Source organism: Hemitrygon akajei, chromosome 13, assembly GCF_048418815.1.
Source record: "Hemitrygon akajei chromosome 13, sHemAka1.3, whole genome shotgun sequence".
NCBI lineage: Eukaryota > Metazoa > Chordata > Chondrichthyes > Myliobatiformes > Dasyatidae > Hemitrygon > Hemitrygon akajei.
The window spans coordinates 75,300,838-75,328,521 of NC_133136.1; the positions used below are offsets into that span (position 1 = coordinate 75,300,838).

Below are 27,684 nucleotides of genomic sequence, written 5' to 3' on the forward strand. Positions count from 1 at the left end.
TGTATTTGTTAAGAAACGGACCCCAGAGACTGGAGACTAAAAGCAAAATTCACCAGTTCGCACTGCATTTGGCTGGAGAGAATCCCAACAGTTTAGAATACGGACCCAGTCACTCCACTCTGAAGCCCTTCAGCAGAGAATAGTTGTCACATGCCTGCCAGTTGCTGTCAGTTAATGGATTGGCTGAGGGGCCAATGAAGGGTGTTTTCATTGCACCCTTCTCCCCCTTCCCCTGCCCACTTCGCTGCATTTAATTATGGCATAATGGATTTTTTTCCTTTGATATTTCTCGCCTAGTGCAGTATTTCGCTTTCAATACCGCTGGGTATCTATTTCAATAGGCATTGCATATCTCAGCGCCTTGTCAATCTGTCCGAGGCTGCCGAGGTGTTACATAGACTATTTGTAGACGGTACCAGTGAAACAGTTCGGTCTTGCTGAGTGTCAGCAGCTACCCCCGTGAGCCGAGTGCTGGTCGGTGTCCCGTGATTCGTAATCCCCGGTGCGCAGTCAGTTCGCGTGATGTTTCCTTTCCTTAAGGAGCTAGTTGTCACACAGTGTCCCTGTGCAAATGAGGGCTCTTTCGGGTCCCCACACGCTTGCAGAGAATATAACATCCCAGGTTATGTGAAAGATTCGCCAGTCAATGTAGTCATTTCCCTTTGAATAGCGATTTCCGATCTAACGTGGTACTCCCTGTAATTCCCGTCATTTTCAAAAGGGCGTCATTTAAAAATTTTTTAAAATCAAATTTGCTAGAAGTAATATAATTTAATCATGCGAGTAAAAACAAATAGAGATTCGTTCTAGCGCATAAATGCTCAGTCGTGAAGATAATTTTGAAAATTGTGGGGTTATTTGCAAATTCCTCAGATGACGAGGATAACAAGTACTGTAATTACGTTTGAAATTAAAGTAAATCTTACAGGCACCACAGTGATACTTCCTTTTCACAGTTTACAAGAGAACTCAGTCCAGATAAGTTTCTTTCTAATGTTATAATTGAACAGTCGGTCCCGGGCAGGAAATGATTACATTTTTGGTGGGCCGCAAAACCGATCCGTGGTCACTCCCGCGGTGGGGAAGATTGAAAAGGGGACAAGGACAATGATACCTATCGTGTCGGTAGAGGATATTTTTAAACTCCCTGGAGCTGGAACATTCAATAAATAATTCATTGACCCAGGGCTGCAATTACCGGCTGATGTCAGCACTTTCGCCCAAGCAGCGGACGGTACATACAGAAAGTAGAGGCAGCGTACGGGATGATTTGTTAAATGGCCCTCTGTAAGGGTGCGTCAAAGACCAAATCATGTGTAGTTTGGACAAGAGCTTTGTGCTGCTCTCTGTGACAATTGGGATCAGCTTGTTATTCAGCAATGTGATTGGGAAGAAAGCGAATTGTCCTTCTCGGTGTAGCTGTACCAGAGATACCATCATGTGTGTTGGAACTTCATCTGTCCCAAGAATTACTGCCGGCGATATAACGTCCCTGTAAGTAATCAGAACCGACGACCGTATATGCATTGTTTACTATTACTGGAAAAGAAATGACAGTCCTTATTATCTCAGCAGACAACTTTAATGCAAGCAGGAGAATTGAAAGACAAGCGTTAGAGATAGCTTATATTATTTTGTAACCATATCCCACTGCCGTCTGTAACTCGGGAATAAAACTAATGCACTCAAGAAACGAGCGACAGGCGACAGACGAAGTCTCCGCTTCACAATCCCGAGCAGTTAGCGTGTATTGACGGCAAGGAATAATTAAGGATGGCGCTTTGCATTTCTGGGCTTTTCGTTCGTAATGCGACAGTGTGAGTTGCTTTCTCGCCGCGCTGTGTCTCCATCTTCTGTTCCCTTTCAAAGACGGGTCCATTTCCATTAGTTTGTTTGGGGCTGTGCCAGTCCTGCCGAAGGGGTTCGGCCCGAAACGTCGACTGTACTTTTTTCCATAGGTGCTGCCTGGACTGCTGAGTTCCTCCAGCATTTCGTGTGTGTTACATCCCTTTTGTTTCATCTAACTGTAAGCTTCCATGTTAGGCATCCTACATACATTAGCATTAAAAAAAAAACTTCGAAACAGATGTTGAACAAAACTGGATAAAGTGCACCCGCCCTTTAACTTTACTTGTCTGTCTCTGACATTGTCTCCCCTTTCTCAATCTCCATCTCCACCATTGATATATTTCGCCAACCTTCTGTGAAGGATCTCGGCCCAAAAGGTGGACTGTTACTTTCCTTCCATGTATGCTACCCGACTTGCTGAGTTCCTCCAGCACGTTCAATGTGCTGTCAGGGCTTCCAACGTTTGTAGAATCTCTCGTGTCTATAAAGTGCACCGGGGTCTTCTCCGAGCTCAGAAGCCACTTTATAAATTGGTTGGGGTGGTATAAATTATCTCGAATCAGGAAAAGAGTCGCTGCTAAATTTTCTGTCAACTCTACATTCTTTACGAACAAATGCATCCAGATTTGTTTTAATCTCTGTCCGCAGGAGTTTGGTAAATGGAAGTTACCAGGAAATAAGAGAAGGAATGTTTTCAAGCTTGCCGTTTTTGCAACTTTTGTGAGTATGGATGTGTTTCTTGTTGGACTGGATGGAGTGAACACCGACACACACCCTTTGGGTAAACTAGTAAAAGCCTCTCGCAAAAAATGTTGAATAAGGTTTGTTCAAATAAGTGAGATGCGCTTTTCTTAAAGGTATACTTATCTACCTATATACATATGAAATCAAACCTCAGGGTTTTACTGTTGGTTTTACTCCAGAAAATCATTACCCACAATGTGGTGAACAGATGTGAAATCAATTCCCACGGGCTTTGGCCACTCTGCCAATGACGGGTTCTTGTAAAAAGATGGCTTAGTTTTGAGAAGGTTGGGCGAATCTGCAGATAAACATTCAGATGAAATCCCACTGATAAGCCACATTTCACAACATAGTTCATAGTTATCAGACACAAAGAGTCCCAAAGTATCTTAAACCGGTCTGGGGTGATTGGATTATTAATCTCACTGGATGTTTTGCGGTAAATCCCATTATCTGCGCGAGCAGAAGACGCTGCCAAACAGTTGCCCACATTCAGAAGCGAAGAATGAAACGCTGATTCGCCAAATCCAAAACCCATCATAAGCTATCATTGCTCCTGAGTTAAGTACAGGAAAATTGGGAATCAGTGAAGGATGCGCAAATTTCTTGCAATTTTAATAATAACTATAAGAATTATAAATAAACAAAGGGTCAGATAAGCAGGAATTGCTACTTTAAGAGTTTTAGGAGTGCAGTAGAGCATTGACATCAAAAATAAAGATAACTTGTTAAGGCAATTTGAGGGTCACTACCAAGGTTGATATATCATCATCAGTTCCTTTCTATAAGGCATTCATTTCTCGACGCTCCTACCAGGTTATGGATGCAGTTACAGTGAGGTGGCACAGACAGACACTCATGGGAGGATCACCAAGGTTGAGTGGTAACAGGGAGGTAGCCAGCTGAAGAAAATGCACCAGTAATAAAAATGTCAAATTTGCACAGTGAATATTAATTGTTCATTTATGAAAGTGTTAAACTGATGAAAAGGTGATTGCTCACAAGACTAGGATCCAATCATGAAAGAAAATAAATGTAAAAGAATGCAAGAAAGCCAAATGGAATAAACTGATTATAGGGTGTTCTTTTCCCAAGTAGAATGAAGGAGATAACTCTGAGTTCAAGAGTAAATAGCACGAGGGAAAAGGAGTTTTTTGAATCAGGGATGAATATCCGGCATTGGAGAGCAAGGGCCAAACAGGAAAGAGAATACCCTGCTTGCCAGGTTGTAACCATACATAATATAGATGAACTTCAATATCAATTCAGCCAATCTTTTGTTTGCTACACAATAATATAACTTGCATACAATAAACATAAAATCTGTATGTGCATAACTGTATATTGAAATATTCAACACTATCCTCGGGAATAAAATGTTAGTTGTAAAAGGGAGGATAAATAGGACACATTGAGGGAACAAAGATTGTAAAAATAATGAATTTTCCTGAGGTCTGAATTATTTTCATTGAAGTAATGAACTGTGGGAAGAATGATGTTTTAGTCATTGCTCAATATAATTGTGAAGTTCAGAAATGCTGCAGTACATGTTTAATCAGAAGGGATACTTATCTGGGATATGTAAAACAAAGAATGAAACTAGCAAGGGAAATATTAAAAAAGAAATATTATTCTTCCCAATAATCCATGTCTTCTGCAGTCTACAGTGTACAGTTATACCATCTCAACCTTTGATTGAGTTTAAGGCAGAGATAGATAGGTTCTTGATTAGCCAGGGCATCAAAGGGTATGGGGAGAAGGCAGGGGAGTGGGGATGACTGGAAGAATTCGATCAGCCCATGATTGAATGGCGGAGCAGACTCGATGGGCTGAATGGTCTACTTCTACTCCTATATTTTATGGTCTTATGTTTTATGAATTTTAGGTTATTCAGTTGAACTATTAAATGGAAACAGATGTAGAGATGAAGTTGATTAAGGTTCTTGAATGCAACACTAGGTCTAAAACAAGATTCTGGACCATAACAAAGTTCTAAAAATTGAACAATTAACTTCACTGTATTTGGGGTAGCAACAGAATTAGATAAGTAAATCATGAATAAATGTTGTCAATTGTATTCAATTACAAATAAATTCAAAAATTTACCGTACTACTTAATGGGAATTCTGTCATTCAATTAATGTTGACTATCTTTGACTGAAATAACAGTTACAATATCTGCAGTGCACAGAGAATACATATAATTCATATTTGCCTAAGGTCTGAATGTTGCTATTAAAGATTAAAATCTCCCATTTAAAGAACCAATTTCCATCTTCCATAGCTCAAATCCAATGGCCTGATGCATTCCATGCCAGTAATTTGCTTCACCCTTAGAAGTCCTCTTGCATTTCACACTGAATATCCTGTGATTGCTTTCATAGAAGTTATTAATTTAGAGAGAGCATTGTGCTCAAAATCCATGCAGACCTGTACTACAGTCAGCCCACCCAGATTCATTCCTTGTGGGTTCCTTAAAGTTAGGACCAACTTCCATTAATTCACAATGGATTTACAGACAATATTTTTCTGTAAAACATTATTTTCCCATTATTGCAGGACCATGTTGTTGTTCAGAAGGCAAGGGCAGTAAAATACATTAATTTTTGTTTCTCAAAAGTACAACTCAGTAGTTGGTGGTAACAAGATCCTATTTCTGCTCAGTGTTTATTTCATCTGGAAGAAATTAATGTTACTTGTTTATTTTTATAAACTCTATTCTTTTTGCAGGGAGCCAAATATAAGTGGCACAATCCTAGTGTAGCACTAAAATGCTGAACTGTCATATAGGAAAGGTAGTTTTCATCATTGTTTACTAATGGATATTGTATCATTAGTGATTTACATGAGTAAGGGAACTCAAATTATAGATCCATATGATATAAAATGAGTTAAAGTATCAGTATTATTTAAAAACCATGTATATTTTTTCAAAATTCTCAGCAAAATGTTTAACTCTTAATAAATAGCTTTTAATTTTTTGCATTTTCCAAGAATTACTTCAGGCATCAGCACACGTAATGCAGTCAAGTTATGACTATAGTTCTTAAGTGCAATTAATATTAGTAAAAGCTGAGTAGAAAAAGGTCACCAATTGAGCCTATGCTGTCTGCAGGGCAGCGTTTCGATTTTTCTGAAGGAACAGCTGATGGAAAAGCTTTGTGTTCTCTGTCTAGTTCCAGAATGCTGTTGGCACAGTATACTTTTGTAGCATGGTGCTGAACTGCATTAAGCTTCAGACTGAATTATTAGATAGGAGGCAGTTTTAGTTTAAACTTCTATTCTCCATTGGAAAGGAATTAATATATCGGAGCAAAATTAATATTTGTATATAAGTAATATAGAAAACATGAAAAAGCAACAAGACAGTTGGAAAACAATTATAAGTTTATAACTGTGTTAATTGTTGAATAATTTCCGTAAGAATTAAGAGCAAAAATAAGTCATGTACAGTGCCTTTAAAAAGTATTCAGCACCCTTGGAAGTATTCATGTTTTATTGTTTTACAACATTAAATCACAGTGGATTAAATTTGGCTTTTTTGACACCAAAAAACAGAAAAAAGATTCTTCTGTGTCAAAGTGAAAACTGATCTCTACAAAGTTGAATTGAATTGACTTTATTTCGTACATTGTTCACATACATGAGGAGTAAAAATCTTTACGTTACATCTCTGTCTAAGGGTGCAATCACAGTAATTTATAATAAATAGAACTGTCAATGTAACATAGAGATACTGTACACTCAAATCAGCGTGAATTAATCAGTCTGATGGCCTGGTGGGAGAGGCTGTCCTGGAGCTTGTTGGTCCTGGCTTTTATGCTGCGGTACCATTTCCCGGATGGTAACAGCTGGAATAGATTGTGGTTGGGGTGACTCAGGTCCTTAATGATCCTATGGGCCCTTTTTGCACACCTGTCTTTGTAAATGTCCTGAGTCATGGGAAGTTCACAACTACAGATGTGCTGGGCTGTCCGCACCACTTTTTGCAGAATCCTGCAATTAAGGGAAGTACAGTTCCCATACCAGGCAGAAATACAGCCAGTCAGGATGCTCTCAATTGTGCCCCTGTAGAAAGTTCTTAGGATTTGGGGACCCATACCAAACTTCCTCAACTGTCTGAGGAGAAAGAGGCACTGTGGTGCCTTTCTCACCACACAGCTGGTGTGTACAGACCATGTGAGGTCCTCGGTGATGTGGATGCCGAGGAACTTAAAGCTTACCCTCTCAACCCCAGATCCATTGATGTCAATAGGGGTTAGCCTGTCTCCATTCCTCCTGTAATCCACAACCAGCTTCTTTGCTTTTGCAACATTGAAGGAGAGGTTGTTTTCCTGACACCACTGTGTCAGGGAGATGATTTCTTCCCTGTAAGCCTCCTTGTTATTGTTTGACAGGGAGTAAAAGAGGGGACTTAGTATACAGCCCTGAGGGGCTCCTGGATTGAGAGTCAGAAGAGTGGAGGTGAGGGAACCCACTCTTACCACTTTCTGGTGATCTGACAGGAAGTCCAGGATCCAGTCGCACAAGGCAGGGTCAAAGCCGAGTTCTCTGAGCTTCTTGTCGAGCCTGGATGAAATTATGGTGTTGAATGCTGAACTGTAGTCCAAGAACAGCATTCTCACATAAGCATCCTTCTTCTCCAGATGTGTAAGGACAGTACGTATAGAAGTGGCTATTGCATCGTCTGTCATTCAGTTGTGTCGGTAGGCAAATTGTAGGGGGTCCAGTTTGGGTGGTAACAAGCTGCAAATGTATTCCTTGACCAGCCTCTCAAAGCATTTGCTTATTATTGAGGTGAGTGCAACAGGACACCAGTCATTCAGGCATGTTACCTTTGTCATTTTTGGTACAGGAGCAATGGTGGATAATTTGAAGCAGGAGGGCACTCTGCACTGGGACAGGGAGAGATTAAAAATGTCTGTAAACACACCTGCTAGTTGTGTTGTGCACATCCTGAATACTCACCCTGGGATACCGTCTGATCCCGCAGCCTTCCAACTGTCCACTCGTTGGAAACATCTGCGTACCTCAGCCTCAGAGATGACCAGGTTGCACGTTGTAGCGGTGGCCTTCCTCGGAGGCTCAGAGCTAATGACATCGAACCGAGCAGAGAAGCGATTGAGTTCATCTGGGAGAGAGGCTGCAAAGTGACCTAAATTAATTACAAATAAGACCATAACACCATAAGATATAGGAGCAGAAGTAGGCCATTCAGCCCATCAAGTCTGCTCTGCCATTCAATCACGGCTGATCCAGTTCTTCCAGTCATCCCCACTCCCCTGCCTTCTCCCCATACCTTTTGATGCCCTGGCTAATCAAGAAACAATCTATCTCTGTCTTTAATACACCCAATGACTTGGCCTCCAGAGCCTCTTGTGGCAACAAATTCCACAGATTTACCACCCTCTGACTAAAGTAATTTCTCTGCATCTCTGTTCTAAATGGACGTCCTTCAATCCTGAAGTTGTGCCCTCTTGTCCTAGACTCCCCTATCATGGGAAATAACTTTGCCATATCTAATCTGTTCAGGCCTTTTAACATTCAGAATGTTTCTATGAGATTCCCCCTCATTCTCCTGAACTCCAGGGAATACAGTCCAAGAGCTGCCAGACACTCCTCATACGGTAACCCTTTCATTCCTGGAATCATTCTCATGAATCTTCTATGAACCCTCTCCAATGTCATATATCCTTTCGAAAATAAGGAGCCCAAAACTGCACACAATACTCCAAGTGTGGTCTCACGATTGCCTTATTGAGCCTCAACATCACATCCCTGCTCTTATATTCTATACCTCTAGAAATGAATGCCAACATTGCATTCACCTTCTTCACCACCAACTCAACCTGGAGGTTAACCTTTAGGGTATTCTGCACAAGGACTCCCAAGTCCCGTTGCATCTCTGCGTTGTGTATTCCCTCCACATCTAAATAATAGTCTGCCTGTTTATCTCTTCCACCAAAGTGTATGACCATACACTTTCCAACATTGTATTTCATTTTCCACTTCTTTGCCCATTCTCCTGAACTATCTAAGTCTCTCTGCAGGCTCTCTGTTCCCTCAACACTACCTGCTCCTCCACCTATCTTTATATCATCAGCAAATTTAGCCACAAATCCATTAATCCCATAGTCCAAATCATTGACATTCATTGAAAAAAGCAGTGGTCCCAACACCAACCCCTATGGAACTCCACTGGTAACTGGCAGCCAGCCAGAATAGGATCCCTTTATTCCCACTCTCTGTTTTCTGCCGATCAGCCAATGCTCCACCCATGCAAGTGACTTCCCTGTAATTCCATGGGCTTTTATCTTGCCAAGCAGCCTCATGTGCGACACCTTGTCAAAGGCCTTCTGAAAATCCAAGTACAGCACATTTACTGCCTCTCCTTTGTCTGCCCTGCTTGTAATTCTCTCCAAAAATTGAAGTAGGTTAGTCAGGCAGGATTTTCCTTTCAGGAAACCATGCTGGCTTTGGCCTATCTTGTCATGTGCCTCCAGGCATTCCATAATCTCATCCCTAACAATCAGTTCCAACAACTTCCCAACCACTGATGTCAAGCCAACAGGTCTATAGTTTCCTTTCTGCTGCCTCCCACCCTTCTTAAATAGTGGAGTAACATTTGCAATTTTCCAGTCATCCGGTACAATGCCAGAATCTATCGATTCTTGAAAGATCATTGTTAATGCCTCCGCAGTCTCTTCAGCTACTTCCTTCAGAGCCCAAGGGTCCATTCCATCAGGTCCAGGAGATTTATCCACCCTCAGACCATTAAGCATCCTGAGCACCTTCTCAGTCATAATTTTCACTGCACATACTTCACTTCCCTGACACTTTCGAATGTCCGGTATACTGCAGATGTCTTCCACTGTGAAGACTGATGCAAAATACACATTCAGTTCCTCTTCCATTTCTGTGTCTCTCATTACAATACCTCCAGTGTCATTTTCTATTGGTCCAATATTTACCCACAACTCTCTTTTACCTTTTATATACTTAAAAAAGCTTTTAGTATTTTCTTTGATATTAGTCGCCAGCTTCCTTTCATAATTCATCTTTTCCTTACTAATGACCTTCTTCGTTTCCTTCTACAAGTTTTTTTTGTAATTTATTTTTTATTGAAGTTCATCAAACAAACATTTCCATAAGATGTATTTCAGACATTGTACATATATATCATATAATCATATATATCACAAATCTCCACAAAGTATTTATCTGGGGTATACACTTATAGAAAAGAGTGGAAAGAAAAAACAAGCAAAAGGAAAGAAGTATGTACAAGTAGGGAGTGCTCTTTTTTTTTTATAACAGATTCATTGATTTGTGAGATCCTTCTACAAGTTTTTAAAGGCTTCCTAATCCTCTATCTTCCCAATAGCAAAAGCTTCCTTGTGTGCCCTCCCTTTTGCTTTTACTTTGGCTCTGGCTTCACTTGTCAGCCAAAGTGTCCTTCTTCCATTTGAAAATTTCTTCTTTGAAATATATCTGTCTTTTACTTCCCTCATTTTTTGCAGGAACTCCAGCCACTGCTGCTGTGCTGTCCTTCTTGCTAGTGTCCCTTTCCAGTCAACTTTGGCCAGTTCCCCTCTCATTGCCATTGTAATTGCCTTTATTCCATTGAAATACTGACACATTGGAATTTAGTTTCTCCTTCTCAAATTTCAAACAGAACTCAATCATATTGTGATCAGTGTTCCCTAAGGGTTCTTTAACCTTAAGCTCTCTTATCACCACCGGATCATTGCACAACACCCAATCCAGCATAGCCCATCCCCTAGTGGGCTCAACAACAAGCTGTTCTAAAAAGCCATCCCTTAGACATTCTACAAATTCTTTCTCTTGAGGCCCAGTACTGACTTGGTTTTCCCAATCCACTTTCATGTTAAAATCCCCAACGATTATCACGACATTGCCCTTCTGACATGCCTTTTCTATCTCCTGCTGTAATTTCTAATCCACATCCCGGCTGCTGTTTGGAGCCTGTATACATCTGCCATTAGGGTCCTTTTAACTTTGCCATTTCTTAACTCAACCCATAGAGACTCTACACCTTCCAATCCTATGTCATCCCTTTCCAATGATGTAATGTTATTTCTTATACACAGGGCCACATTTCCCCTCTGCGTACTAACCTAAGTTTCTGATACACCGTATATCCTTGGACATTCAGCTCCCAATGGCAGCCATCCTTTAGCCAAGTTTCAGAGATGGCCACAATGTCATACTTGCCAATCTGTAACTGAATTTCAAGATTGTCCATTTTATTTCTTATGCTGCATGCATTTCAAATGTAACACTTTCAGTCCAGTATTTGTTGTTTTCTGTTGTAAATCATCCCACAGGCTGTGATTATGCCTCATCTCCTACCTGTCCTTTCTATCATCTCTGTTGCAGGCTATCTTTGATTTTCCCCTTCCTCAGCCCTATCACTCCGGTTCCCATCTCCCTGTCAAATTAGTTTAAACCCTCCTTAACAACTCTAGTAAACCTGCCTGCTAGGATACTGGACCCCTTTGGGTTCAGGTGTAACCCATTCTTTTTGTACAGGTCGTACCTCCCCCAGAAGAGGCCCCAATGATCCAGGAACCCGAAGCCCTGCCCCCTACACCAGTCTCTCAGCCACGCTTTAATATGCCTGATCAAGCTATTTCTGTGCTCGTTAGCACGTTGCACTGGCAGCAATCCTAAGATTACTACCCTGGAGGTCCTGCTTTTTAGCTTCCTACCCAACTCCCTGAATTCTCTCTTCAGGACCTCCTCCCTTTTTCTACCAATGTCATTGGTACTGTTATGTACCCCTAGGGTTCATATTTTCTGTCCACTATCACGTTAAAATGTCGGGAGAATGAGACTGGCTTTTGGACACCTTGTTATTAAAGAGAGAGGGAGAGGCAAAGACTGCTCGGAGATGGTGTTGTGGTTTCTCTGCAAGCATGTTTACACTTTTGCAAGGACATTGTCAGCTGCTGTATTCTTACAGAGAGAGAAGGGAGGAACTGTTTGATGGACAACTGGTGTTCAGCATGGTGAAATAAATAGAAGGTCCGCTGATAGACCTACAGATACACGGTTTTGGACACTGAATGAGCTTTGTTGTGTCCACAGAAAAGGTGGGTTTTGGAGGATCGATCAGGAGGATCGATCAGTGGCTCTTGCAGTGTGAAAAGGGTGTGACCGGTGGGGAGTTATTCGTGTGTCCAACCCTCGCCTGGATTAATAATTCCACCACAGAAGAACAGTCCCCTTTGTTGTGGTCACAGACTATGACAACTCTGGAGGAGTTACAAGTTTCAGTGGCTGAGATGGGAGAGACTGCGCATACAACAACTGTTGCCTGGGTGCCTCACCAGTTACAGCTTTATGGGAGAGTGGCATAGAGAAAGCCACTGTTGAAAAAAACTCAAATGAAATGTTGGCTAGAATTTGCCAGAAGGCATGTAGGAGACTCTGAAGTCAGCTGGAAAAAGTTCTATGGTCTGATGAAACCAAAACTGAGTTTTTTAGCCATCAGACTAAACACTTGCCAAACACCACACATAATCAAAAACACACCATCCCTACCGTGAAGCATGGTGGTGGCTGCATCACGCTGTGGGGATGCTTCACTGCAGCAGGCCCTGGAAGGCTTGTGAAGGTAGAGGGTAAAATGAATGCAGCAAAATACAGGGAAATCCTGGAGGAAACCTGATGCAGTCTGCAAGGGAATTGTGACTTGGAGAAAGAAGAGTTGTTTTCCAGCAGGACAATGACCCCCAAGCATAAAGCCAAAACTATACAGGAATGGCTCATAAACAACAAAGGTAATGTCCTGGAGTGGGCAAGTCAGAGTCCAGATCTCAGTACAATTGAGAATTTGTGGCTGGACTTGGAAAGGGCTGTTCAATCACGATCCCCATGCAATCTGACAGAGCTTGAGCAGTTTTGTAAAGAAGAATGGGAAAAGTTGCAGTGTCCAGATGTGCAAAGCTGATACAGACCTATCCGCACAGATTCAAGGCTGTAATTGCTGTCAAAGGTGCGTCTAGTAAATACTGACTTGAAGGGGGTGAATATTTATGCAATCACTTACTTTGTGTTTGGTATTTGTAATTAATTTAAATCACTTTGTAGAGATCCGTTTTCACTTTGACACAGAAGAGTCCTTTTCTGTTGATCAGTGTCAAAAAAATCAAATTAAATCCACTGTGATTCAATGTTGTAAAACAATGAAACATTAAAAATTCCTAGGGATGGCTAATTTTTACAGGCACTGTACCTCTCATTTCTCCTTTGGCATTATTGAGATCAGAGAGATCTTATCATTAGCCTCCACTTCTCAGCCCAGTCACCTGATTCCAACTACCCCAGCCTGAAGTGTGAAATGACTTTACATCCATATTTCTTTGAGGGAGATTCACAACCCAATAAGTAACTGACAGCAAGCCTCTTTCTAATAAAGATCATTGATCTTCCACATTAGACTTCATTTACATTTAATTCTGTTGGCATTATTCAAACCATTCCCAATGGTTTTTCTTAGTATTAATCATTGTATGTGTGATTTTTAAAACTTCTTAAAGCCAAGCTTTGTCTCTTCTGTTTGGACATTTGTTTGTGTTCACCGTGTTCCTGAGAGATGAACAATATGATTCTTGAACTGCTAGCCTTTTGTTGGTACTTAATGTTATGAAAGCTGACATTAACTCTCATAACCATCATACTCTCACTGGCCACCTTATTACTTGCGTACATTTGCTTGTTAATACAAATATCTAATCAGCCAATCACGTGGCAGCAGCACTAAAAACATGAAGACATGGTCAAGAGGTTCAGCTGCTGTTCAAACCAAACATCAGATTAGGGAAGAAATGTGATTTAAGTGACTCTGGCTGTGAAATGATTGTTGGTGCAAAACAGGGTGGTTTGAGTACCTCAGAACTCGCTGATCTCCTGGAATTTTCATACACAACAGTCTCTAGAGTTTACAGAGAATAGTGCAAAAAACCAAAAGAAAAATTAAGTGAGCATTGTTAATGAGAGAGGTCAGAGGAGAATGGTCAGATTAGTTCAAGCTGACAGGAAGGAGACAGTAACTCCAACAACCATGCACTACAAGAGTGCTGTGCAGAATTGCATCTCTGAATGCACAACATGTCAAACATTGAAGCAGATGGGCTACAGCAGCAAAAGACAATGAACATACACTCAATGATAGGAGGTACAGTACCTAATAAAGTGGCCACTGAGTGTATTAGAGTTCTAGCTAATCATAGATTTTGGATATATTGTCTATATCTTCTGCAATCTTGACTCCTTCTTGTTTGCCTGCTTCAACTCCATCTCTAAAATAAACATGCAGATTTTTTTCATCTTTTTAATGACCTCTGCTTTCAGCTGCCTCTTCCACCGATTCAATACTACCATCTACCAGGCTGCACTGTTCTGGCGTCCCAACCCCCTTCCAAACTCTACTCCAAAGCTATTGTACTTGAAAACCTACAAAACTTTGAAATTCACATTCTTTCCACAAGAGTCATTGTTAGTTCTTTTATTACATATTTAAAATGTATTACATATATTAATTATATATTTATAAATATATGCATAAATGTAATAAATATATTAACATACGTAATTTAAATATACCTACAGTCTTTGGATGCTATTGCTATAAAAATAATAATACAAATGTGATATCATAAGTTCCATAAAAAGCTGCTGTTTTTTATTTTAGGCTGCTGAATTCAGATTCAGTTACAGTGATAAAAGATGACGCCTTTGCTGATCTTCCACATCTTGAGTATTTGTGAGTTCCTCTCCTTTTGTGTTTTCTATTTCCTTCATTGATTTAATAATCAAATTACTCAACCATTTCAACTAACTGACTGTCTTCATGTCTCCAGATTTATTGAAAACAACAAAATTGAGTCCATATCAAGACATGCTTTTCGAGGACTCAAAGATTTGATCTATCTGTGAGTCTTCAAGTTGGTGTAATTGTTAAGTTGTTATTAAATCACTACAATTTTAACTTGAGTTCTTTATATAAAAACATAGCATTTGTAAAATCAAGTAATTTCTTGGAAGGCATTTAAACTAGTAAGGTGATGTTTTAATGTGAATTATTTTATTTCCAGTTCTTTGGCCAACAACGGGATCAAATCTTTACCAAGAGATGTCTTCCTTGACTTGGACTCCTTGATTGAACTGTAAGCTTCTCACACCTTTTAGTAATATATTAACTGAACTTCAATTAATATATTCAGTTCAGTTCAGTGAACTGATAGAGTTCTAATGTGTCATTTCACAGAAGTATGCAAAATTTGGTTAGAAATTAACCACTTAATTTGTCATGTTAATCAATGAACTAAAAGAAAAATCCATTCCTGTGTCCTGCAGAAATATACTTGTGCACTTGGAAGAATATGTTTCGGTCACTTTGTGCAGAGATAAATGTGTTTTGTATGATCTTCACCTCAACCAATATATTTCAGGACATTTGCAACAGACAAAATAACATAAAAGTTGATCTTAGATTTCAATTTAGTTAGTTCTGAGTTAGATCAGGAAATATGTGAAAAATATAGTGCAGTGGTACTTACACCTCGAACATGAAATCACAGATTTATGATTTTGTAAAATGGTATTTGAACTTCACTGGACAGTAAATAGGAGAAATATAAAGCATTGAAGACTTCAGTAAATGCTTTTTGCCAAAAAGAAAGGAAGAAATTACACAGTTGTGCTTTTCCCTAACTAGTGTCAGTTAACAGATTGAAACCTTGGCTACATCTGTGAAATTGAGTAATGTGTTAGATTAATTGTAGTGTCTTCCATTTGATGTCTGCTGCTGACTAAAGGTTAATAGGAAAAAACTGAATTGTGCACATCAGAAGATTATGATTTCAGGAACAATCCAAACATATTAAAGTTCACTTGTTTCTATTGTACCGCCTGTCACTCAAACTGGAGACTCACGTTGGTTTCTTCTGATTTGATTTGTACCTCATAAGTTCATTAATCTGAAAAAGGAGAGGCTGGCCACTTGGCACAATGCCCACTGGCATTTAGTAAACAGTTAAAGAGCTGATTGCTGGCAACTGTGAGCAAGATGGAGTGGGAGCTGGGCACCTTGTAAGTAAATTCAAGGTTGTCACAGTGTGAATTACTATTGCTGCTTTGGAAAGATGTTGCAAACCGATATGCCATATTTTGCGAAGTATTATGGAAAATTAATGTTACAGTATATTGAATTTAATCTGATAGCACGGGGATTGCACATTGTACCAGGATCTTGCTGTATGGACACATGAGGCTTATCATTTTGACTGAAGATGGTGATATACAGTTCTGTGCAAAAAGTCTTAGGCACATATATACTGTAATAGCCAGGATGTCTAAGACTTTTGCACAGTACTGTATATGTAAACATGGAATGGAGCAAAGGATGTTGGGAATGGTGAGGGTGGAGCACTATGGGAGGGGTGTGGGACAGGTGACGGGGGGAGGGGGGTATCGCAGGGCAGCCACACCCTGCCCTAAGGCAACAGGCCAGGTCATTTAATTCCAATAAACCATTTAATTGGTTTATCGATCATTAGAGGATGTCTATCTGGTGCTTTTCTCTCCCTCCCCTCTCCCTTCCCCTTTCCCACTATCACCCCACAACAGAGATCCATACCAGGATCAGGTTTATCACTCCTCATATATGTCATGAAATTTCTATTTTTGGGGTCAGCAGTACATTAAAATGACATAAAATTACTACAGTATTGTGATACCAGTACAAGTAGTGACATGGCATTGATGTTCCACTTTCACTGTGCCCCCTGATTTTTGACTTTCTGACATCATGGTCAGAAACAGTTCTGCTCGATATTATTTTCAGTGTCACTGTTTACCCGGCAAAGAGTGTCAATCAGTTTTTAAATGCTGTTTTTGTTATTTTCACGGATGATGATGATGGATCCGATGGAGTGCAAGCAGTACACTGAACCAAACATCTGCCACAGATTAGTGTCATGGGAACTATGAATGTGGATGTGGTGAGCCACTAGAAACACAGGAATGGAAATGGGTGAACAGAAGAGAGTGGGAATGGCTATAGGTAACCGTGTCGACTGGAAGATGGCACTCTGATTGTCTCTGCAAATGTTCTTTGCACTGGACTGCTTTTGCACTCCAAATTACATACAGATATTGTGAAGTGATCCTTTCATTTCCCTCTCGGTTGAAGGAAAGATGAATGTCTTTTATGGAGAATGCATTTGCTGAGAAACCATCACCTTTCACAATGGTACCAGCTGCTGTGGTTGCATGAGATTCATCCTAAACAGGGAAACCAATTTACATTTTACTCATCAAAAAGGGTTTCATGTCCCTCCAGACCCTTGATCTACTGTTTCTAAAAGTATTGCTTGAGTCACCTGAAGAGAGAAACATTGCAATAAGAGATCTTCGCTTGAACGCTGAGCCAGACAGGTCTTGTATGAGTGGTCCGTAAGTACATCCTTAAAGCAGGTTCACTCCTTGGACTCAAGCGCAGTGTGCTTTTCTGCTGATGTGGTATCATGGACACCTGCTCTCCAGTTAAAATGGCCAAAGATCTGAAGAATGGTGTTTCTGTGCTGTGGACAAGTGTTAGTACTCTCATCACAGTAAATGTCACAAGTGCTATCAAGATGCAAGCGAGATCACATTTTAAGGTATTGTAAATGTATTTTGGTTTGAATATGTTAAACTCAGCTCGGTGATGGAGTAAATTGGTTACAAGATTATATTCATGACAAATCATGTTTGTTAATGTGTACCCATTAGCTAAGCTCTCATCCCACTTCTTGAGTATGATCTTTTTTAAATTGAATAAAGGGTATCCTAATTTAATATAGACCACCTACTGTATATATTTAATTTTGTCAAATATGTCTATCTGATAGAGGCATGTGACAACAGTAAACCAATTTCAATTCCAATATTACCTAACTACAATTAAGATTAAATGATATGCAGGCAACTTACAATGTGCAGCTGACATATAAAGAAATAGAACTCAGACACTACCATACACATGAAAGGGGAATAAAAACAGACTCTTTTTATTTGATGTTGAACTTCATGCTTTTTTTAACCTGATAAGAAGGAAGGTGAACAGCCAGAGGCCGCTGTACTTGATGGGTAGAAATAGCGCAGGTAGAACGAGGGATGGGGTCCTGCAGAATGAGAATAGGCAGTTAAGAAGCGGGAACTCGTGGCAGTAATCTCTGGGATTACTCCCAGTGCCTCAGGCTAGTGAGGTCAGAAATAGAAAGAGAGGCCAGGTGAATCTGTAGCTGAGAAGATGGTGCAGGGAGCAGGAATTTTGGTTCTTGGGCGTTTAGAATCTCTTTTGCAGTAGAGGTGATCTACAGAAGAGGAAGTTTTCAAGTGATACACGTGAAGGTTTAAACTAGATTGGCAGGGGTTGGGACACTGAGTGGGAGCAAGACGTGATAAAACAGTAGAAAGTCATATGATGAAGCAGTAGCCAATGAGAACATCAGGGTGGCCAGGGACACAGTGAAGACCGGAAAAGGAAGATTCAGTTAAATTTCATTTACAGTGCCTATATAAAGAATTCATTCCCCCTCCCCCCCGTAAGTTTTTATAATTTATTGTTTTACCACATTGAATCACAATGGATTTAATTTGGCTTATTTAACACTAATCAACAGAAAAAGACTGCTCTGTGTCAAAGTGAAAACAGATCTCTACAATGTGTTCTAAATTAATTACAAACATAAAACACAAAATATTCGATTGCATAAGTATTTACCCCCTTTAATATGACGCATTAAATCATCACTGGTGCGGCCAATTGGTTTCAGAAGTCACATAATTAGTTAATTGGAGATCACCTGTGTGTAGTCAGGGTGTTTCAATTGATTGTAGTAAAAATACACCTGTATCTGGAAGGTCCAACTGCTGATGAGTCAGTATCCTGACAAAAACTACACCAGGAAGACAGAAGAACACTCAGGCAACACTACAAAAATTTTTATATAAAAGCACAAGATGCATACAAGAAAATTTCAAAGTCACTGAATATCCCCTGGAGTACAGTTAAGTGAATCATCAAAAAATAGAAAGAATATGGCACTGTTGTAAACCTGCCTAGAGAAAAATGGAGTGGCTGTACAATAAGGGGACATATGACAACTCTGGAGAAATTACGAGCTTCAGTGGCTGAGATGAAAGATACTGCGCAAACAACAGCTGTTGCCTGGGTGCCTCACCAGTCACATCTTAATGGCAGAGTGGCAAGGAGAAAGCTACTGTTGGGAAAAAAGACTCACCTGAAATCTTGGCTGGAGTTTGCCAGAGGGCATGTAGGAGACTTCTAAGTCAGCTGGAAGAAGGTTCTATGGTCTGATGAGACCAAAACTGAGATTTTTGGCCATCAGACCAAACAGTATGTTTGGTGTAACATAAATGCATGTCATTAAAAGCACTCCATCCCTACTGTGAAGCATGGTGGTGACTGCATCATGCTGTGGGGATGCTTCACTGCATCAGGCCCTGGAAGGCTTGTGAAGGTAGAGGGTAAAATGAATGCAGCAAAAGACAGGGAAATCCTGGAGGAAAACCTGATGCAGTCTGCAAGAAAATTGGTAGATTTCTTTTCCAGTTAGAAAATGACCTGCAGCATAAAGTGAAAGCTACACAGGAATGGCTTATAAACAACAAACGTAATGTCCTGGAGTGGCCAAGTCAGAGTCCAGACCTCAGTCTAGTTGAGAATTTGTGGCTGGACTTGAAAAGGGCTGTTCACTCATGATCCCCATGCACTCTGACAGAGCTTGAGCAGTTTTGTAAAGAAGAATGGGGAAAATTGCAGAGTCCAGTTGTGCAAAGCTGATAGAGACCTATCCGCACAGACTCAAGGCTGTAATTGCTGCCAAAGGTGCATCTACTAAATACTGACTTGAAGGGGACGAATAGCTATGCAGTCAATTATTTTGTGTTTTATAGTTGTAATTCATTTGGATTACTTTGTAGAGATCTGTTTTCACTTTAACATGAAAGAGTCCTTTTCTGTTGATCAGTGTCAAAAAAAGCCAAACGAAATCCACTGTGATTCAATGTTGTAAAACAACATAACGTGAAAACTTCCTAGGGGTGGAGGGTGAATACTTTTTATAGGCACTGTATTTCACTGCTCAAGCTTTAATGGGTGAACTCAGAGCGTGGATTGACTCTGAGGACTGGGATGTCATGGTCACAACAACAGCATGGCTGAAGAAGGGTAGGACTGGCAACTCCATATTTCAGGATACGTTTGCTCTAGGTGTGTTAAAGTTACAGGTAAGTGGGGAGTGGGCATATCCTTTTTGATAAACAGCAGCAGTACTTAGAGATGATGCACTGTGCGCATCTTTAAGGATGCTAAATGGGTAGACATCCAAAAACAAGAAGGGGATGACCTTTCTAGTGTGGCTGATTTATATACCCCTCAATAGTCAGGGATAACTTAAGGTTTCAATCGGTACATTTAATGTCAGAGAAATGTATACAATATACATCCTGAAATTCTTCTTCTTCATAGACATCTGCAAAAGCAGAGGAGTGCCCCAAAGAATGAATGAGTTAAATGTTAGAACCCCAAAGCATCCCCCAGCTCGCAGAGCAGGGGAAAAGATAAATTGCTCACAGTAGTAAGAATTATAGGGTTGTATTACTGGTAGATTTTAATTACCCCAGTATTGACTGGGCCATCCAGAGGGCTAAGGGTCTTTTATGGGGTGGAATTTATGAAATATGTCTAGGAAAGTTTCCTGAGTCAATATATAGAGGGCACAGCTCGGTGGGGGTGGGGGGGGGGGGTGCAATACTGGATCTCCCCTTACAGAACAGGGCAGGAAAAGTAACTGACGTGGCAGTCAGGGAGCACTTTGGTTGCAATGATCATAATTCTATTAGTGTTAAGAAAGTGATGGAAAAGGATGGGTCAGGTCCACAGGTAAGGGCCCGAGTTTTGTGGGAATTAGACAGCATCTAACAGAGGCCAGTTGTGTGAGTCTGTTTGAAGGGAAAGGAATAAACAAGTGGGAGGGTTTAAGATAGAGATGTTAAGTGTCCAGGAGCAGCATGTTCCTGTTAGGATGGAAAGGTAAACCTGGCAAGTTTAAGGAACCTTGGCTGACAAGAGATAATTGAGGCTCTGGTCAAGAAAAAGATGGATGCATACATTGAGTTTAGGACTGGGGTTCCCAACCACCCCTACCATTAGCTGAGAGGTCCGGGAACCCCTGGTTTAGGAGATCGAGATCAAATTAATACCTTGATTTGGTACTGGTGCTTTACAATACCAATGATCCGGGTTCAGTTCCTGCCGCTGTCTATTAGAAGTTTGCATATTGTCCCTGTGATTGCATGGGTTTCCTCCGGTGCTCCTGTTTCCTCCCACAATCCAAAGATGTACCAGTTGGTAAGTTAATTGGCCATTGTAAATTGTCCTATGATTAGGCCAAGATTAAATCAGGGATTGCTGGGTGGCATGGCTTGAAGGGCCCTCTCAATAAATAAACAAACTCTAAATGGGGAAATTGGGAGGTCAAAGGGAGGGTATGAGAAGGATCTTGCAGAAAAGTTTAAGGAAAATCCCAAGTGGTTCCATAGCAAAATTAAGAGTCAATTGGTGACTAAGGAGAGAGTAGGTCCCCTTAGCAGGCCATCTATTCCTTGAACCACAGGAGATGGGTGGGATTTTTTAAATGAATTTTTCTCCTGTTTACTGAGGAAAAAATTCACAGTTGCTGAAGAGATGAGAGAAATGAGGGGAGATGATTTGGAGGATATTCATATTACTGGGGAAGAGGTATGACTGAGTGTCTCCCCGGGATTTATGGGAGGCTAGAGAAGAAATTGAAGAGGCCCTTGTTGAAACATTTGCTTCATCATTAGCCACTGGAGAAATTCCCAGGACTGGAAGGTGGCTAATGTTCCATTGTTTAAAAAGGAAGCAAGGACAAGCTGGGGAACTACAGTCCAGACAGCCTGATGTCAGTAATGGAAAGTTACTGGAAAGATTTCTGAGGGACAGGATCTACCAGCATTTGGATGGGAAGAGTCCGATTATAAGGAGTCAGCATGGCTTTGCACACGTTTGACAAACTTAGTATTTTTTGAAAGAAGAGTCCCAAAAGGTAGCTGAGGGTAGGGCAGTGGATGCAGTCATTTTGGACTTTAGCACGGCCTTTGAGGTCATGCAAGGTAAGTTAGTCTGGAAGTTCAGGTGCTTCCTAAGGAAACTAGGGAGAGTTAGATAGGTGGATTCAAAATTGGTTCGGAGGTAGAAAGAAGATGCTTGCTTCTCAGAATGTAGACTGGTGACTAGTGCCACAGGGATCAGTGTTGAGTCTCTCGTTATTTGCTACTTATATAAAATGGTTTGGATACGAATGCACAGGGCTTGATAAGTAAGTTTGTGGATAACACAAAGCTAGGAGTTGTTGATAGTAAAGAAGATGATCACAGATTACGGAGAGAACTGTTTTATGCAAGGGGTGGTGAGTATATAGAATGAACAGCCAGAAGTGGTTAAGGCAGGTACAATAGTATTGTACCAAGAAGCACTTGTTTAAGGTACATGTTGGTGGGGTGAGGTCTTAGAGGGACATTGCCCATACTGTGGTGTGCTGGGGCAATGGCATCAACACAGGTGATGCCAACAGGCTCAATAAGCTGATTCGAAAGGCTGGCTCTGTTATAGGAGTCAAACTGGACATACTGGAGGCTGGGGTAGAACAAAGGATCCTACGGAAAATCCTGGCCATTCTGGATAATGTTTCTCATCCTTTGCATACCATCTTGGCTGAACAGAGGAGCACTTTCAGGAATAGACTAAGAGAACTGCACTGCTCCAAAGAGCGCTATATGAGGTCATTCTTACCCTCGGCCATTAGGCTCTATAATGAGTCAACCTATAGCCGGGGAAGTGATGACCCTCTTCTGTTAGACTGTTTAAGGTAGCTTATTTTTTTAATTCTTTCTTACATCTCTTCTAATATTTGTATATCTGTGCACTTGTAATGCTACTGTGACGCTGGAATTTTCTTTGGAATCAATAAAGTATCTATTACAGGAAATTGGGAGGAAATGGATGGGCATTGTGATAACCAACTCATTGGGCCAAAGAGCCTGCTGACATGCTGTGTTGCTGTATGACGCTAACACTTGTAAAGATGTCTAGATTTCAATGTATATTCCAGCATTTTCAAACTTACTGTTGATTGAACCTTGGTTCCCTGTTAGAAACAAAGATTACTGCAGACTTCAGGATGACATAGACTCCATTGTGAAATTGCAAGAAAATTGGTTTGATTAGCATGGAAGTTTAACAAAAGAATTGGGTACAGGAGATGGGACAGTATGTTGCAGTTGTTGAAGTCACTGGGGAGATCGTGCCTGAAGTATTGTGTATAGTTTCAGTCACTCTTATGTGAAAGATGCAGTTAAATTGGCGAGAATTCAGAAAACATTTACAAGTATGTTGCCCGGTCCAGAGGGTCTGAGTTACAGGGAGAGTTTGACCAAGAGTTGGTCTTTATTCTTTGGAATAAAGGAGAATGATGGGTGAACTTGTAGAAATGTGTAGAATTATAAGAGGCACGGAGAAGATAGATGGTAACTGTCTTTTCCCCAGCATAGGGGAGGCCAAATTAAGGGAGATGGATTTAGGGTGAGAGGAAAAGGACAAGAGACCTGAGTGGGAATGTTTTCATGCAGAGGATGGTGAGTATACAGAATGAGCTGCTGAGGTAAGTACAATAGTATCATTTAAGAACTACGTGGATATGTACATCGAGGGGCAGGGCTTAGAGGGATGTGAGCTAAATGCAGGAAATTGTGACTAGATGGATGGGCATCATGGTCAACATGGATTGTTGGATGAACGGGCATGAATCTGAGCTGTATTTCTCTGATTCTATGACAATAACTTGAGGTAAAGAGTTCCTTAAAGAGCAAATGACTGTGTTTGACATGATACAAAAGTAAACTGACAATTTTCAACTTTGTGTGGTCTACTCTAAAACAGAGGATCTTTTGCTGGCCTCTACCCTAGCCCCAATGCCATTCTCCACAGTAACTCTGCAGAAACCATTACGTATTCTCAACCTTCCAAACCATTTCAGGAAACTATCTGTGTAAAGTCACCATAAGGGTCATCAGTAATCCTTAATCTCTTCTGCCATGATCAAACAGTTGAATTTATGGCATCTATACATCTAAGTTTCAAATATTTTACAATTTTTTACATTAATTTTTGTCTATTTTTTCAACTGTCACTCAAACCAATCTTTGTTCAAATTTTATCATTTCTTTCTGTGTCCAGTGACTCCAATTCACTCCACATTCTTCATAACTGAAGGAATTAGAGACTTGACAGTAACAATAGAAGAGAATCAGAAATGGGGGCAGTTCATAGTCACGATAAGAATTAAGAACAGAATGAGGCCATTTGGCCCATCAAGTCTGTTCCGCCATTCAATCATGGCTGATCCTTTTTTCCCCTCCTTAGACCCATTCCACAACCTTCTTCCTGTAACCCTTGATGCCATGTCAAATCAAGAACCTTAAATACACCCAATGACCTGGCCTCTACAGCTGCCTGTGGTAATAAATCCCATAAGTTCACCACCCTTCGGCAAAAGAAATTTCTCTGCATCTCTTTTTTAAATGGACACCCCTCTATCCTGAGGTTGTGCCTTCTTGTCCTAGACTCTCCCACCATGGGAAAAATCCTTTCCATATTTGAAAGGTTTCAATGAGATGTTTTCCCCTCACCTTTTAAATTCCAGTGAGTACATACCCAGAGCTAACACACGTTCCTTTTATGATAACCCTTTTGTTCCCGGAATCATCTTTCTGAACCTCCTCTGAACCCTCTCCAAAGCCAACACATCTTTTCTTAGATGAGGAGCCCAAAACTGTTCATGATACTCAAGGTGAGGCCTCACCAGTGCCTTATAAAGCCTCAGCATCACATCCCTGCTCTCGTATTCTAGACTTCTTGAAATGAACGCTAACATTGCATTTACCTTCCTCACCATCAACACTACCTGCAAGTTAACCTTTAGGTTGTTCTACACAAGGACTCCCAAGTCCCTTTGCATCTCAGATTTTTTTGATTTTCTCCTTGTTTAGAAAATTGTCTGCACATTTATTTCTACTACCAAAGTGCATGATCATGCATTTTCCAACATTGTATTTCATTTGTCATTTACTTGCCCATTCTCTCAATCTATGTCCTTCTGCATCCTACCTGTTTCCTCAACACTACCTGCCCCTCCACCAATCTCCGTATCATCTGCAAACATGGCAACAAAACCATCTATTCCACCATCTAAATCATTTATATACAGCATAAAAAGAAATGATCCCAACACTGACCCCTGCGGAACACCACTAGTCACTGACAGCCAACTAGAAAAGAATTATTTTATTCCCACTTGCTGCCTCCTACCAATCAGCCAATGCTCTAACCATGCCAGTAACTTTCCGATAATACCATGGACTCTTAACCTGGTAAGCAGCCTCATGTGGCACCTTGTCAAAGACCTTCTGAAAGTCCAAATATACAACATCCACTGCATCCCCTTTATCTATCCTACTTGTAATTTCCTCAAATAATTCCAACAGGTTTGTCAGGCAAGATTTTCCCTTGAAGAAACCATGCTGAATTTGTCTTATCTTGTCCTGTGTCACCAATTACTCCATAACCTCATCTTTACCAGTTGACTCCAATGTCTTCCCAAACACTGAGGTCAGGCTAACTGGTCTATAATTTACTTTCTGTTGCCTTCCTCCTTTCTTAAAGAGTGAAGTAACATTTGCAGTTTTCTGGTCCTCTGGCACCAATCATTTTTGAAAGATCATTACTAATGCCTTCCTAATGTCAACTGCTATCTCTTTCAGAACCCTAGAGTGCAGTTCATCTGGTCCGGGTGACTTATGTACCCTTGGGTCTTTCAGCTTTCTGAGCACCTTCTCCTTGTAATAGTAACTGTACTCACTTCTCTTCCCTTACACCCTTCAACATCTGGCACACTGCTGGTGTCTTCCATTTATTTATTGATGAACTCATTTAGTTCATCTGTCATCTCCTTGTCCCCTGTTATTATACCTCCAGCCTCATTTTCGAGCAGTCCTATATCCACTCTTAACTTTTATTTTTTACATATTTAAAAAAGCTTTTTCTATCTACTTTGATAGTGTTTGCTAGCTTGCTTTCATATTTCATCTTTTCCCTCCTAATGATTCTTTTAGTTGCTCTCTGCAGGTTGTTAAAAGCTTCCCAATCCTCTATCTTCCCACTAAATTTTGCTTTGTTGTCTACCCTCTCTTTTGCATTTACATTAGCTTTAACTCCCCATGTCAGCCATGGTTGTACTATTTTGCCATTTGAATATTTCTTTGTTTTTGGAATGCAGTATATCTATCCTGCACCTTCCTCATTTTTCCCAGAATCTCACACTGTTGCTGCTTTGGTGCCATCTCTGTCCGCATCTCCTCCCAATTTACTGTGGCCAACTCCTCTCTCGTACCACTGTAATTTCCCTTGCTCCACTGAAATACTGCTACATCAGACTTTCTCCCTATCAAATTTCAAGTTGAACTGTATCATATTGCGATCACTGCCTCCTGAGGGCTCTTTTACCTTAAGCTCCCTAATCACCTCTGGTTCATTACATAACACCCAATCCAGTATAGCTGATCCCCGAGTAGGTCAATGGCAAACTGCTCTGAAAAGCTATTTCATAGGCATTTAGCAAACTCTCTCTCTTGAGATCCATTACCAACCTGATTTTCCCGATCGATGTGCATGTTGAAATCTCCCATGGCTATCATAACATTGCACATTTGACATGTCTTTTCTATTTCCCATTGTAATCTGTGGTCCACATCCCAGCTACTGTTGGGAGGCCTGTATGTAACTGTCATCAGGGTCCTCTTACCCTTGCAGTTTAAAACTCAACCCACAAGGATTCAACATCTTCTGATCCTGTGTCACATCTTTCTACTGATTTGATGCCATTCTTTACCAGCAGAACCACAACCACCCCTCTGCTTATCTTCCTGTTCCTCTGATACAACATGTAACCTTGGGCATTCAGCTCTCAATTACAAGTATCCTTCAGCCACGATTCAGTGACAGCCTTAACATCATACCTGACAATCCGTAATAGTGCAACAAGATCATCCACCTTACTTGTTACACTCTGTGCATTGAGATATCACATTTTGAGTACTGTATTTGCTACCCTCTTTGATTCTGCATCACAAATGCACTGATACTCGCCCTGCTGGCTGCTAATTTGTTCTATCATTTGCCTGCCCTTCTGCATGCTATCTTTGTTTTTAGTTCCCATCCATTCTACCTTGAGTCTCTTCACTCTGGTCCCCATCCCCCTGCCAAATTAGTTTAAACCCTCCCTAACAGCTCTAACAAAGCTGCTCACAAGAATATTGGTCCCCCTCGGGTTCAGGTACAACCCCTCACTATGAAGAGGTCATACCTCCCCCAGAAGAGATCCCAATGATCCAAGAACCTGAAACCCTGCCCCCCGCACCAGCTTTTTAGCCACGTATTTATCTGCTCAATCATCTTTTTTCTACCTTTACTGGCATTTACTCTCAGCCACTATCGCAGTCTTCTCCTTGTTTAGTGTAAGTGAACCATTGAACAAACACAATCTTAGCTTGCTGTTCACCCTTTTATACTTTAAATTCAAAGATAAATTAAACTTTCATGTGAGAATAGATGTTATTGTATAATTTCACAATAGAACTTGTTCCTACTTTATTGACGGGATATTTTCTACTAATGGCATAGTGCTTGTTCCTCACTGAGATCTCTGGCATGAGAGAGACTGCAGATGCTGGAGATCTGGGGAAACACACACAAAATACTGCAGGAACCCAGCAGGTCTGGGACATCAGTGAAACGTTGACTGCCCATTTCCTCCATAGATACTACCTGACCTGCTGAGTTCCTTCAGCATTTAGTAGGTATTGGCCAGAATTCTCAAATGGTCCAGATATCATTTTCTCAGCTCTGCTTTCTGTTGG

General features: G+C 40.7%; 1 protein-coding gene across 1 annotated transcript in view; it reads left to right on the forward strand.

The window, feature by feature from the left end:
• Nucleotides 1–774: 774 nt before the first annotated feature.
• lgi2a (leucine-rich repeat LGI family, member 2a) overlaps nucleotides 775–27,684 on the forward strand; it is a 76,102-nt gene continuing 49,192 nt past the window's right edge. The window contains exons 1-5 of the mRNA XM_073064898.1: nucleotides 775–1,494; nucleotides 2,497–2,568; nucleotides 14,312–14,383; nucleotides 14,481–14,552; nucleotides 14,715–14,786. Coding sequence (XP_072920999.1) covers nucleotides 1,313–1,494; nucleotides 2,497–2,568; nucleotides 14,312–14,383; nucleotides 14,481–14,552; nucleotides 14,715–14,786 — 470 coding nt within the window. The 5' untranslated portion in view covers nucleotides 775–1,312. The remainder of the gene's footprint in view (nucleotides 1,495–2,496; nucleotides 2,569–14,311; nucleotides 14,384–14,480; nucleotides 14,553–14,714; nucleotides 14,787–27,684) is intronic.